Source organism: Crinia signifera, chromosome 2 (genome assembly GCF_055691185.1).
Source record: "Crinia signifera chromosome 2, ASM5569118v1, whole genome shotgun sequence".
Lineage (NCBI taxonomy): Eukaryota > Metazoa > Chordata > Amphibia > Anura > Myobatrachidae > Crinia > Crinia signifera.
The window spans coordinates 214,797,882-214,813,139 of record NC_139218.1 but is presented as its reverse complement, the minus strand read 5'-3'; the positions used below and the strand labels follow the sequence as shown (position 1 = coordinate 214,813,139).

The window sequence follows — 15,258 nt, the reverse complement described above, 5'->3', positions numbered from 1 at the left end:
GACCACACCAGCCTCAAGCCGCTCCATTTACGCAACAAAGCCATCAGATCTTTCTCCATTTTGATCCTTAAAGCTATACCTGTAGTTTTAGCCAGGTCATTGCCTCCCAGATGTATGACCAGAACATCCGGCTTGGCAAATCCGCTAGTTTTCTTCTCTAAAAACCCAAGTAGGTCCTTCCACAACATGCCTCTAACACCTAACCACCTCACTGATTTTGCCCTCGCTAGCACTGGCGAGGTTCTGGCTAGGATGTTTCTTTCCGCCCAAAAAACATATGAGTGCCCTACAAACCAAATTACCCCTGTGGGGCCCAAGGGAGGGGGAGGGGCTGAAAAGGAAGCAAAACCTATTGGTTAGTATCTCTACTTATGCTCTATAGTAACAATTAACGGAGTTTTGACTGGGGTCCAAGTGGAGGTGAAAAACTCGAAAACCTCTAGAGGGCTTCTTAGTTTGGGGCCAGATTGAATTAAGCATCTCTTAGAGGAAAAATAAAAAATTCACTCCACACCGACGATTGCGGAACGCTAATCGTTCCACAACCGTTTGTAAACGAGACGTTTTTGGACCCGCGCAACAGGCGCATACTATACTTAACTTATAGTTAACTTATACTTATACTATACACTTAAAGCATTTCAATTCTAACGTATTTCTTAAAGCTATTGGATTTCCACCTGCCCACGGCCTTAATTGCGCTCTGTGGCAAGCCTGCCACTGCTGCTGACGTAGCTGCGCCAATTCTGAACGAATGCGTTCCGAAATCCTCAGGCCTTAGCCCTAGCGCAGCTACTCCCTTCTTCATGACGGCAGCGAATTGAAACTTCGTTAGCGGAGACCCGTCTGCATGCGCTAAAAATTGTGTGGCCGCACATTGTCTCACTGCTACATACTCGCCAGCTAGAGTAACTGGACAAATACTCTTGTTTAGGTGTGGTCTCAGCGTAATCCAGGTGCCCCTGCCTTGCTGGTCTGTTTTAGACCTCCTCAGCCTGCATAGCACCTGCTCATTGCTAACCACCACGTCCTCCCAAAGTATGCCCGAGTGCACTCTCTTATTACGCGCTGTTAGCTCGCTAACCCTAAATGCGCCGTGGAAGGCCCAGGCGTAAGCCACCCTAAAAAGTGCTAGCTCCGAGTCATTGTCTGCCACCGATGCCAACACTTGCAATAGCTCTACTAACTTAACTTCGTCCAAGGGGCGTCTATTATCGGGCTGACCCGGCTGTACTCGAGACCAACCCTTCATCGCTTTACTGAGAATGAATGACTTCGTTGGATCCGGCATGCTAAATAGACGGCAATGAAAAGCTATTCCAGCCAATGTCGCCGCCATAGCCGACTTGGACCGGCCGCCATTATAATTGTCCCATACAAAAGCCAGGAGGCAGTCATCAACGGACTTACCCCTAGCCTCCGGCTGCTGCTGATATCTACACCAATCCTCCCAGGCTTTTCCGTATGCCCTACGAGTAGCTGGCGCCAAAGACCGAAATGCCAATTCTGTCATGCCGGCTCTACCACCTGCCAGACAGAATTTGGACAACTTAGGCCGGTCTCGGCTGCTGTTGGTGCTAGTTCGCGGAACCTAGTGAACTGAAATCTTGATAAAGCATCTGCCACCTCATTCTCAACACCTGGTACGTGTTCAGCCCTGAAATTGATATTGTTCTTCAAGCAACTAAGGACAAGGTGTCTCAGCAATCTCAATGCTTCCGGTGATGTTGCCCTTTGATTGTTTACCGAGTGGACAACCCCTAAATTATCGCACCAGAAGATTATGTTTCTGTTAGCTAGCTGGCCTGACCACAGCTCCACTGCGACTATAATGGGGAAAAGTTCCAGTAATAACATGTTTACTGTAAACCCCCTGTCAATCCAGGATTGAGGCCACTTCCCACAACACCATTTCCCCTGAAAGAAAGCACCAAAGCCTGATGATCCCGCAGCGTCTGTAAACAGCTGCAAATCCCAGTTTGAAGCCGCCTCGGATTGCCACATTATGCGACTATTAAAACTAATCAAGAATTCGTACCATGTGTTCAAATCATCCTTAATTTCCTTTCCTAAACGGATTGTATGGTGCGGATCCTTAACCCCAGCTGTGGCCCTTTCCAATTTCCTGCAGAAAACCCTGCCCATAGGTATTACCCTACAAGCAAAATTAAAAGAACCCAGCAGGGACTGAACGGTCCTCAGCTGAACCCTTTTCCTTTTTCCGCATTCAACTATAAGCTCCTGCAGCTTGTGGACCTTGTCCGCTGGCAGCCTGCAGCAGCCTTCCCCGGTATCAATTTCGATACCCAAGTACGACAGGACCGTTACGGGTCCCTCCGTTTTGTCATGGGCTATGGGAACTCCTAACGAACTGAAAACCCGTAAAGCGACTTGCAATGTCTCCCCACAAGCTGCTCGACCTGCTGGTCCTACTATAAGGAAATCATCCAGATAGTGAGCTACCCCTCTGGAGTCAGCCTCTCTTTGAATGCACCACTGAAGGAATGTACTAAATTTTTCAAAAAATGAACAAGAAATCGAACAACCCATGGGGAGACATTTATCTATGTAATAGGCCCCTTCCAGCTTAAAACCCATAAATCTGAACGAATCGGGGTGCAGTGGGAGCAACCGAAACGCAGATTCTATGTCTAATTTGGCCATAAGGGCCCCTGGGCCAAAACTCTTAACCAAACTCAGAACTTTATCAAATAATTGATATCGAACGCTTGCCAACTCCTCAGGAATGGCATCGTTAACAGAATTGCCAGGTGGGTGGGACAGGTGCTGTATCAGGCGAAATTTGCCTGGAGTCTTTTTGGGCACCACGCCTAGCGGTGATATGCACAGACCCGGTATAGGGGCTACCTCAAAAGGTCCCTCCATCCTGCCCAGCTTGACCTCAGTCAACACCTTATCCCTAACCACATCCGGCAATTCCCTGGCTGACTTTAGATTCCTATTTGTGGACGTGAAAAAATTCTTTGGAATAGGTAATGGGAAACCATGAACGAAACCCTCCAACAAAAACTCTGCATCTAACTTATTGGGGTACTCTTTTAAATAAAGAGCCAACTGGTGTACGTCTATGGGGGATTCGGCCTTATTTAGAGCTAGACGTTCCCTCTCCGGTGTCCCCCGACTTGGCGCCCCCTTTGCAGGATTTGGCAGGGTGACCTGCCCCGCATATCTTACATTCGTGCTTAAAACGGCACTTGGCCCCTCTGTCACATTTTCCGTCGTTGTAAGCGAAACAACGCCCTTTCCCCCCTGATTTCCCCGATGCTTTTCCTCCTTGAAAGGACTTCTTCCCGGCGGGTTCTGTCATAGGCTGACTTTTCCCTATAACCTCCCACCAAATCTCAACATGTTTTGAGCCCATGGGCATGATGGGGGTACCCTCGTGACAAAGCCGGAATTTTTCATCATATTCCCTCCAAGCCGGACCTTTATAACTCATAAACGTCTCGTTTATGAGATGTAAATACCTAATCACATTCAAATATTCTGTGGGTCTAAGCGTGAGGTAACATGATGAAAATGCCAGAAAACCTCTCAACCAATTATGGAAACCCTTAAAGGCTGCTTCGCCGTTGGGCGTAGCCTTCTTTACTTTGTCGAATTCTTTCTTCATTTCTGTTGTAATGGTAAAGAAGTCGACAAATTTACCTTTGCGAATTTTCTCCCTAACTCCCTTCCTGAGTCCTCGAGCTACCGCTGTGTTAGAGCAGTGCGATGCTTCATTATTTGCTGGAGCTGCTAGCGGGCTAGGCTGCCTCTTACGCTTTTTTCCCCGCACCTCTTTTGCCACTTGCTTTGCGACTAGCTTCGCTAGCTTACGCGGCTGCTTCGCAGCGCCTGACTCATCGCTACCACCTGAAGATGCTGAAGACCCTGACTCACCCGAAGACGATCCCTCATCTTCACCATCTCCCTCTTGCGACGTATTTTCATCGACCTCCGCCACCGCTTCACGCACAGGGGCTTCCTTTGCGGCCGATGTCTCTCCCGCCTTCTTGGATGGCTGGGCAGCTGGTGCGCTCTCCCCTTGAGTCGACCGCGGTGTTGTTGCAGCTGCCGACCTCTCACGAGACCCCGACTCTAACAAAGGCATCGGTGTGGTTGGCCGTGGTTCAGAGGCTGAAATAGAAGGAGCGTCAATAACTGAACGACTGGGTGAACCCGATGCCAGCTCGCCAACTTCAGCTGCTCCTATATCTGTTTGCAAGGCCGGCCCGCGAGAGCTAAATCTATGCCTGTCTGCCACTGCTTCGCTTTGCCTAAGGTGACTGTCGGGGCCCGCCGCAAGATGGCCCCTTGGCGGCGCCGCCCAGCCCCCATATGGTTGCATTTGATAGCCAGGGAAACCATAACCAACTTGTTGGATGTAGGGGTTGTATGTTGGCATGCCGACATTGAAAGAGTGGCCGGGCCCAGAACCCCAGTACGGGAACTGAGGCCCGCCGTAACTCCCAAATGTTTGATACTGCATGGGCCACTGCCCCTGCCCCTGCTGTCCCATGAATTGCTGGGGGAAGTAATGGGTCGAGCCTCCCTGTGCCCTATTAAATTGTGGGCCTGGTGCATAGTTGTGTTGTGTTTGGGTCCCATATCCTGCCAACCCTGGTACAAAAATTCCCTGAGGTGGCTGACCCCCTGCTCCCAGACCTTGGTCCTCATAAACTCGCTCCCCGGCCGGGGGGTGAGCTGCCCCATGCCCATAATGCCCTCCCGCTATCGGGGCTTGCATGCGCCATAGGCGAGGCCTCCCTTCCATATTTTGCCCAGGCGTGGGGCCACCTGTGATAACCATCATAGGGCTCGCCCTTCTGCCTGGGCTGCCCTCACCCACATCTATAAATCCCATCTGGTTACTGGCACCCGGGGAGCCTGAACCCCTGCTTTCAATTCCCTGAGTCTGCGCCTCAGTGACGCGGCAGAAGGCCCGGCCGAGACGGCATCACCGCCGCCCGCCGCCATGACACCTCCGGATCCCGGGGCATACTCGGCGCATGTAGAGAGGGCAGGAGGGGGGGTCACCCCGCCTGACTCGCCGCTACCATGAGCGGCAGGAGATGCAGGCCGCGACCCGCCGCCCCCCGCTACCGTCACCACGGAGCGCCCAGCATTTACATCCCCACGACCAGGGACATGGCTGAGCGGGCGCGCGGCGTCCGCCAGCCAGCGCGGCGGTGGAGCATTCCTCCTGGGCCTGTTGGACATGCTTAAATTTAGGTAAGACACTGAACTGCAGCGCTGTACTTATCTCTTGTGACGCTGATCCCTGAAGATCAAAACTCAAAGAGGAAGTGTAACCTTTGCTACCTCAGCTTATATACCCCTGACCTGGGGTGCTACCCCCTTTGCCACCCATTGGTGGGGGCTTCCCGCCCTGCATTAACCCCTCCTTCTATGCCTAGTCATTTTCACTAAACTTTATTACACCAGCCCAATTCACAGTCTCTTAACTACACTTGGGCTTATACAGCCCTCGTTCCACCACATTAAAAGGGTTATTAGAGACCTCTCACCCCTGCAGGAGTACAACTGCAATCTCCGTATATTTTGGATGTGGCACGGTGAACAACTAATGGCATCAAGATTATAAATTGTAAAGGACGGTGGCTTCTGTAAAGGCAGTTGTGCCCTTGGTAAAGTTTCCAGTGATGATGACTGAGGGGTGATGATGGCTCCTGTAGTGACAGTGGTGTCTTTAATCTTCAACGTAGCGTTGTATCATAATTAAGCATTCTGCACCTATTGTACCTGTGTTCTTGTGTTTTAGATACTCTAAAGGTACTAATTACTAATTACATGTATAACGTGGCTCAAGGAGAGGCAGAATAGGGCATACATATAATACACATATTATTTATACCCCTTTCAGACATACTGTTTGCGAAAATCCTGGGTTTTTTAAAATTTCACTCAATTCAATTTAGCACCTGCAACTGAACTATGTTTTTACTAGTATTTTGTTCCCGGGAATAAGTCTTGGGTTATATCTGAATGGTGCTACCTTGGTTTTTCACTTTTAATTATGTGTTTGTTTTTTCGACACTGAGGCAGCTTCTGATGAGGTCATCAGCAGCAGCTGGGAGAGAAGCCTCAGCACATGTGCGGATGCACTTGCAGAGCCAGTGCTGCGGTTACAACACAGTTACACACAACATGGATGAGATGCTCGACATAAGCAAGGTTCTCCTCTAGCATACATAATGTTGGAGATTGGACTCCCTCTCCACCAAAATATTATGCCTCTATCTCTGCATCTCACACTGTGCAACAAAGACCAGCCTGTGTAGCTTAATCCAAGTATCACCGGCTGCATAACACAGCAAAACCACAAGAGCATACAAACTCTCCAGCCTCCACATGTCCTCAGCAGCCATAACAGTAATGCATTGTGGGAACTCCACACAGGCCCTTGTGTAGTCAGTCAGTCATTATTGTGAGCCAGCAAAGTGTCCCATTTTAATGATGCAACAGTGAAATACTTGAAAAACTTGGGTTATGTGTGAAAGGGGTCTACCCGGGATTTTTTTCCCGAGGTATGGTGTGAAAGGGGGTCTGTAACTCAAATCCCGGGATCCTGCTGGGTTGAAAATCCCTGGTCATCCAGGGCAGTAAGTCTGAAAGGGGTACAGTACAAGGGGGTCCGTTGAAACACCAGAAATAGAATGTTTCCAGGAAGGAGCTCAATAGAGGTAAAGGAAAGCCTTGCTCCATAACATACATTACATAGAACGTAATATTACACAGGCTCTCCAGACCCCACTTCTTCAGTACACCTGTTTGGGTCTCCAGGTCTCCATACCCTCCAATATTTGAAAGAAAGAAGTTGGTACAACTTCAGTAAGGGGGCATGTTCATGGGTAAAGGGGTTTTGGTCATGCCCCCTTTCCTTTCCTTTCAATGGACAATTTTGCTTATATTTAACGATCCTCTCTAATCACACGCTGATAAGGTGCCCGATGATGCTCTTCTCTCCTGCTTCTCCATGCTGCAGTACGAGAAGCTCCTGTTTCAAGGGGAACTCTCCAGCTGCAGCTGCTATCACACACGGAGCTACCTGCGGGGAGGGACTGCAGCCTGAGCCAAGGACCCTGCTCAGCCAATCAGCGAAATTGAAGAGGTGATTGACGGTGGTTCAGCCAGTCAGAGCTGCATATGCATATGGGTGTTCACAAGCTCTAAGTATTATATACAAAAGAAAAAATGCGGCACCTCACTGCTGGGTACAATTACTCTGTTACTGCTGCATGTTTCTTAGCACATCGTGGTGTTCACTATTCCGACCAGTAATCGCACTCAGTGAAAAAAACTGTGGGTTCCAGGGACCACAAACTAAGAAATTGTGGTCTTACTCAATTGTTTCTGGGTTCCATGATTTATTCAGTTTTTTGAGCACCCCATATTGCGCAAAACACCCCATGTGCCATACACATACACCATGGGAAGTTTCCATGACGGCAACACCTACACTGACACTGTTGACCCCCAGATGGGGGAGATGGCTGATTCCTGCAAATGCTAGGTTTTACCTTTAGTCACCGCGTTTGAAGGAGCGAGTTAAGCCCACTCCAGCTCCAGTGCAACCAGGTGTTAGGGAATGACAAGGCATCAGCAATCCTCTAAGGGTACAGTCAAAACTAAATCTAACTACTGGGCCTGCCTGGGGAAACAACCTGCCTAACGGAACCAGGCAAATGATGGGGAATGCTACCTAGTCGCAGACATCTCAGACAAGAGAACTGGGGTACCTCCAGCAATACCTCTGCAGGAAATACAGCCATCCAATAACATAAACAATAGCACAGAAATCCGGTACCCCAAAATGACCAAATCAAGGAGTATAATGCGCCTCGCCAAGCCGGGGAGGACAGAAGAAAATAATATCAAATTAATGAGAACAACAAAAGGTAACTGGCTGCTTGCCAGATAACAAGAATAAAGAAACTGAACCAGGCTTCACTGGAGCACTTACATGACCTAAAATAGGCATGGGCGGACCATGAGGTTTCCAGTAGCTGTAGATGGGAAGAAGCAAGCTGGGACAGACTGGAGCAGGCTTACAGGATTCTGGAACAGAAGGTTGACAGGTTCAAAAAGTCGACAGTTTAAAGGTTGACATGGTTAAAAGGTCGACATCGAAAAGGCCTACATGGGCAATAGGATTATATCCAAAAGGTCGACATGATTTTGTAATGTTTTAGGGTTTCTATGTCAACATAGCTCGACATGGACACTGTCTAAGTGTACCGCGTCCTCGCATGGCACGCTGCGTGCGCCATGCTTCGGGCTTGGCACACTATTTTATTCTCCCTCCACACCCTAGTGGATGGTAGGGCATGAAATACTGCCTGTCGGCACATGTCAGTTAAAATATTATTTTAAAAAATGCATGTCGACCTTTTCCATGTCGACCTTTTCATGTCGACATACTGCCTGTCGACCTTTAAATACTGTCGACCTTTTGCTTGTGGACCTTTAGACCCTGTCAACCTATTGTTTGTCAACCTTTTGACTGTCGACCTTTTGACCTTCGACCATTAGTGGTGAACCATATGACTGTCTATATTGAGTCAGTCTATGACCAGTCCGAATACCTAGCGATGTGGGGCTGGGCTTGTTGGAAAGCCCCGGTCAGAAATGACGGGGAGGAGAGGCATGTGCCTGGGTGCCCCCTCCCTGAATCCACCACATGCACAGCCATTCTGCAGTATCTTGCTGGGGTCCTGTCATAATTTCAATTGTCTGACGGGGTCCCAGAGCAAAACGTTTGAGAATCCCTGCCCTAGAGCAGCGAAATGTTTTCACGACACCCCTAGGCCAAACGTTTCTTGAGAAATTCAGATAAAAATATTAAATTAACTAAATTGTGTTAATATGGCATCCTCACGGACAGTTATATGGTGAGGGACAGGGTTTGCTTGAGCTTATGCTTTGATTGGCAGCCACCAGCACTTGTTTTGCCTGTTCTATTGTCCATAAATAAGTTGAATTGGTCCTAGAACATCAGCCCAGGGTACCCCTGCAAGTATCCCGAGGCACCCCAGGGTGGGAACTGGCTGACTCTCTTAGCCAGTAGGGTAGGAGAGTGCTACTGTAGGTGCCCCTTTGTCATGGTCAATAGTTTTATATTAATTGTTGTGTCACTGATTTATATATCTTTTATTTTTATAGTACTGGTAAACACACTGAGGAGGCCAGTGCTCATATATCACAGAGACTGCTGTGGCCCCCAGCGCCATCTGATTGGCCATGGCTGGCTATGGCCAAGTCAAAAGATACTGAAGATGAAGCCACAAATAAAATCAGTGCCACAAGACCCAGTGATAGGGAGGCTGCCAGTCCCTCGAGCATTATCTGAGAGGCAGTGTAATCCTCCATCCCCATCCCTGTGCGGATGCCGTCAGTGCCCCAAATAGCAGCTGAGACGGTGCACGCTCCACCATCATGGATATCAGTATTGAAGCCGTGACAATAACATGGCAAGCAGCAAGTGCCTCAGATACAGCTGGCACCCTTGAGGCTGCAACAACATCCAACTGAGAGGGGGAACACTCCCCCATCGTGCATCCTCGTGCCAAAAATAAAAGCTATGATGGCACCGCACCCACAACATACACCAGTGCTGAGGCCTTCCACAATCACTAGTGGTCCAGTCAGAAGGAACATCAGAATCATCATGGAGCGCACCAGCAGGCCCGATATAAGGAGCATTGGGGAAGGCACCAGCACTCCCATCGGCACAAGCACTACTGATGTCGCCAACACAGGGGAGGCCATCAGCGCACCTACAAATAACTGCACCCATAGAAATACCATTAAAGGGGCCATAAGATATACATTAAAAGGGTTATTAGAGACCTCTCACCCCTGCAGGAGTACAACTGCAATCTCCGTATATTTTGGATGTGGCACGGTGAACAACTAATGGCATCAAGATTATAAATTGTAAAGGACGGTGGCTTCTGTAAAGGCAGTTGTGCCCTTGGTAAAGTCTCCAGTGATGATGACTGAGGGGTGATGATGGCTCCTGTAGTGACAGTGGTGTCTTTAATCTTCATCGAAGCATTGTATCATAATAAAGCATTCTGCACCTATTGTACCTGTGTTCTTGTGTTTTAGATACTCTAAAGGTACTAATTACTAATTACATGTACAACGTGGCTCAAGGAGAGGCAGAATAGGGCATACATATAATACACATATTATTTATACCCCTTTCAGACATACTGTATGCGAAAATCCTGGGTTTTTTAAAATTTCACTCAATTCAATTCAGCACCTGCAACTGAACTATGTTTTTACTGGGATTTTGTTCCCGGGAATAAGTCTTGGGTTATATCTGAATGGTGCTACCTTGGTTTTTCACTTTTAATTATGTGTTTGTTTTTTCGACACTGAGGCAGCTTCTGATGAGGTCATCAGCAGCAGCTGGGAGAGAAGCCTCAGCACATGTGCGGATGCACTTGCAGAGCCAGTGCTGCGGTTACAACACAGTTACACACAACATGGATGAGATGCTCGACATAAGCAAGGTTCTCCTCTGGCATACATAATGTTGGAGATTGGACTCCCTCTCCACCAAAATATTATGCCTCTATCTCTGCATCTCACACTGTGCAACAAAGACCAGCCTGTGTAGCTTAATCCAAGTATCACCGGCTGCATAACACAGCAAAACCACAAGAGCATACAAACTCTCCAGCCTCCACATGTCCTCAGCAGCCATAACAGTAATGCATTGTGGGAACTCCACACAGGCCCTTGTGTAGTCAGTCAGTCATTATTGTGAGCCAGCAAAGTGTCCCATTTTAATGATGCAACAGTGAAATACTTGAAAAACTTGGGTTATGTGTGAAAGGGGTCTACCCGGGATTTTTTTCCCGAGGTATGGTGTGAAAGGGGGTCTGTAACTCAAATCCCGGGATCCTGCTGGGTTGAAAATCCCTGGTCATCCAGGGCAGTAAGTCTGAAAGGGGTACAGTACAAGGGGGTCCATTGAAACACCAGAAATAGAATGTTTCCAGGAAGGAGCTCAATAGAGGTAAAGGAAAGCCTTGCTCCATAACATACATTACATAGAACGTAATATTACACAGGCTCTCCAGACCCCACTTCTTCAGTACACCTGTTTGGGTCTCCAGGTCTCCATACCCTCCAATATTTGAAAGAAAGAAGTTGGTACAACTTCAGTAAGGGGGCATGTTCATGGGTAAAGGGGTTTTGGTCATGCCCCCTTTCCTTTCCTTTCAATGGACAATTTTGCTTATATTTAACGATCCTCTCTAATCACACGCTGATAAGGTGCCCGATGATGCTCTTCTCTCCTGCTTCTCCATGCTGCAGTACGAGAAGCTCCTGTTTCAAGGGGAACTCTCCAGCTGCAGCTGCTATCACACACGGAGCTACCTGCGGGGAGGGACTGCAGCCTGAGCCAAGGACCCTGCTCAGCCAATCAGCGAAATTGAAGAGGTGATTGACGGTGGTTCAGCCAGTCAGAGCTGCATATGCATATGGGTGTTCACAAGCTCTAAGTATTAAATACAAAAGAAAAAATGCGGCACCTCACTGCTGGGTACAATTACTCTGTTACTGCTGCATGTTTCTTAGCACATCGTGGTGTTCACTATTCAGACCAGTAATCGCACGCAGTGAAAAAAACTGTGGGTTCCAGGGACCACAAACTAAGAAATTGTGGTCTTACTCAATTGTTTCTGGGTTCCATGATTTATTCAGTTTTTTTGAGCACCCCATATTGCGCAAAACACCCCATGTGCCATACACATACACAATGGGAAGTTTCCATGACGGCAACACCTACACTGACACTGTTGACCCCCAGATGGGGGAGATGGCTGATTCCTGCAAATGCTAGGTTTTACCTTTAGTTACCACGTTTGAAGGAGCGAGTTAAGCCCGCTCCAGCTCCAGTGCAACCAGGTGTTAGGGAATGACAAGGCATCAGCAATCCTCTAAGGGTACAGTCAAAAGTAAATCTAACTACTGGGCCTGCCTGGGGAAACAACCTGCCTAACGGCACCAGGCAAATGATGGGGAATGCTACCTAGTCGCAGACATCTCAGACAAGAGAACTGGGGTACCTCCAGCAATACCTCTGCAGGAAATACAGCCATCCAATAACATAAACAATAGCACAGAAATCCGGTACCCCAAAATGACCAAACCAAGGAGTATAATGCGCCTCGCCAAGCCGGGGAGGACAAAGGAAAATAATATCCAATTAATGAGAACAACAAAAGGTAACTGGCTGCTTGCCAGATAACAAGAATAAAGAAACTGAACCAGGCTTCACTGGAGCACTTACATGACCTAAAATAGGCATGGGCGGACCATGAGGTTTCCAGTAGCTGTAGATGGGAAGAAGCAAGCTGGGACAGACTGGAGCAAGCTGACAGGATTCTGGAACAGAATGAAAGCAGGCTGAACCAGCACAGGGCCAGACCACAAACTGACATGAAAGTAATGAGCCATAATAATGACTCATTACAGTTACATTGCATTGATAGACAACAGGTGCAGTGCTGGGGTAGGGATAGGAGTAGATATTGCTGGGGGTGGTGAGAGGGTTAGGGACAGGCAAGTGCTGGGGGTGGTGAGAGGGTTAGGGGCAGGCAGTGCTGGGTGTGGGGAGGGGGAAAAGAAAACTAAGCTGTGGGTCAATAAAAAACAACATGGATCCCACAGCTTAGTTATTCATTTTTCTATATTAAGCATGTGAGTTCTGCGTATAAGGAGGGGAGTGATGTTTAGGTGAGGCCCAAAAAAATGATACAGTAATATTATATACACATATACATATATACACACACACACACACCACCCTTATGCATTTTAAAGGCAGTATACTATGCACAATTTTCGCTTAGTGCCTTGACGGTGGTTACAAATAAAATATTTTTGGGGCTATTATTGGTAAATCATTGCAGCACTTTTAGCGCTGTGTAAACTTTTGCGCTAGTTTTTTCTGCTCCCTGCAGCTATGAGCCACATCTTGCCACTCAGTGGCGTATCTAGTGTAAGGCAGCCCCCGCCACTGCTTAGGGGAGCGAGCGGCAGCGGGGGCTGCATGGGCGCTGGCACCCGCCTGGGACGCTGACAAGGTGTGCCGCTTGCCGCCAGTGCCGTGACAGGGGGGAGCTAGGGGCAGTACTGCCGCATACCCCTCGTTGGCTTTGGGGAGCCAGCACCGCCGGGGTCTGCGGGGAGCGCCGCCAAGTTGCTGGCTGCTGTGCGGGGACGGGTCACAGTGCTGCGCCCGCTCCACCGGCACCCCCAGTTCCCTGCTGCCGGGATTGACAGACGCCGGCCCGACTGTATAGAAAAACAGGACAGCTGAGCGACGGCTCAGCTGTCCAATCATCACACAGCAGCCTGCCCTGCAGCACAGTGAATGGCTGGGCAAGCAGGTGACGGAGCAGAAGGAGGCAGGATCCCGACATCAGCGTGACAGTCAGACACTGTGTAGAGTGATGAAGGAGACAGGTGAGAAGCTCTATAAAGTCTGTCTGCCCCAGCATCAACAAGTGTCTCCCCCCCCGCACTCCAACCCGTGCAGCCGGCATTTGTGGCCCCCATCCCCCCTTGTGCTCCCACACTCCCGCCGATGTCTGGCTGCTCCAGCACTACGCCCGTCATTTGTGCCCTCACAGCCTCACAGCCCGGCATCTGTGGCCCCAATCCACCATGCATGGCTCGGCATCAGTGATAGTGACCCCATTGTTACAGGGCTCCTATGTCCCCTCCTGCCTGCCATTTTCTGTGTCGCTTCCCTGACCCCCCCCCCCCCACCTTGCAAAGGTAGCTGCATATAATGTGTGTGGGGTGGAGGGAGTGTGTGGGGAGAAGGTTTGGAGTGTATGGTACGTGGACATTTTCTCTTTTTTTTGGGGGGGGGGGGGGGGGGGCGCCATAAACAAAATTGGCAGGGGGGAGCAAATTTTATAGTTACGCCACTGTTGCCACTGCTCATATGTGGTCAGAGAGTGCAGGGGAGAGGGAGATGGTGAGCGAGAGCGCAGGGGAGAGGGAAGGGGAGATAGCGAAAGAGTGCACAGAGGAGAGAATGAATGGGGAGAGAGGGAGAGAGTACAAGTGAGAGATGGAAAGATAGTGTTCGAGAGCACAGGGGAGAGGGAAATAGCAAGCAAGAGCACAGGGGGGAGTCAGAGGAGTTAGCAAGAGCACCAAAGTTGGAGAGAGCACACAGTGGATAGGAGTGTGCAGGGAGAGAGATCACAGGGAAGAGAGGGAGAGAGCACATGGGAGAGAGGGGAATATAGCAAGAGAGCGCAGGGGAGAGATAGTGAATGGGAGAGAAAGCGCAGTGAAATAGCGAGAGAGTGCACAGGGGAGAGATAGCGAGGAAAAATGCAGTGGAGAGAGAGCGCAAGGGAGAGAGAAAGCACATGTGGGAGAGAGAGACCACACAGGAGAGAGACACATAGCCAGAGAGACTGCAGGGGAGAGTGAGTTAAGTCGAGACAGCGCATGGTAGGATAAAATAATAAGAGAGCACAGGGGAGAGAGGGCACAGGAGAGAGGTAGATAGCAAAAGGCCAGGGGAGAGAGAAATAGAGAGAGCGCAGGGGAGGAAGTTAGTGAGAGAAAGCGAAGGGGAGAGAGATATTGAGAGGGCAGGGGAGATATTAAGAGCGTACACAGGGGAGAGAGATAGCGAACGCAGGGGAAATAAAGAGGCTGCAGGGGGAATAGGGAGAGGGACAGTAGGGCAGAGGGAGGGAGTGAGAGATACTGCAGGGGAGTTATTGAGAGAGACAGCATAGGAGATGGTGAGAAAGCCCGGGAGAGACTGGGGGCCAGATTCTCTAAGCTTCAAAAGTGATAAAATGGAGAGTGATAAACAGCCAGCCAATCAGCTCCTGCCTGACATTTTTCAAACACAGTCTGTGACATGGCAGGTAGGAGCTGATTGGCTGGTGGTTTATCACTCTCCATTTTATCACTTTTGAAGCTTAGAGAATCTGGCCCTAAGAGAGGCCACATAGGAGTTAATGAGAGAGACAGCAGGGGAGATTGTGACTGAGACAGAAGGGAAGAGGAGGAGAGTGAGAGAGACTGCAGGGGAGTTAGTGAGAGAGATGGTAAAGGAGATAGTAAGAGACAGCTGGGGAGAGTGAGAGACCGCAGGGGAGATATTGATACAGCAACAGGTGAGAGATAGACTGCAGGGATCAGGGAGTACCTTTGTGTTATGCTCTGTGCTGT

General features: G+C 49.2%; 1 protein-coding gene across 1 annotated transcript; it reads right to left on the bottom strand.

Annotated features, from left to right (window-relative positions):
* Positions 1-631: 631 nt before the first annotated feature.
* On the bottom strand, positions 632-1,513 carry LOC146058483 (integrase/recombinase xerD homolog). Its single transcript, XM_083170773.1, has one exon. It carries the CDS (start codon positions 1,511-1,513, stop codon positions 632-634), a length of 882 nt encoding a protein of 293 aa, XP_083026899.1.
* Between the last annotated feature and the right edge of the window lie 13,745 nt (positions 1,514-15,258).

Bases quoted from the DNA above. Each gene is read 5' to 3' on its own strand.
- LOC146058483 (XM_083170773.1), bottom strand. From the start codon at position 1,513: ATGACAGAATTGGCATTTCGGTCTTTGGCGCCAGCTACTCGTAGGGCA.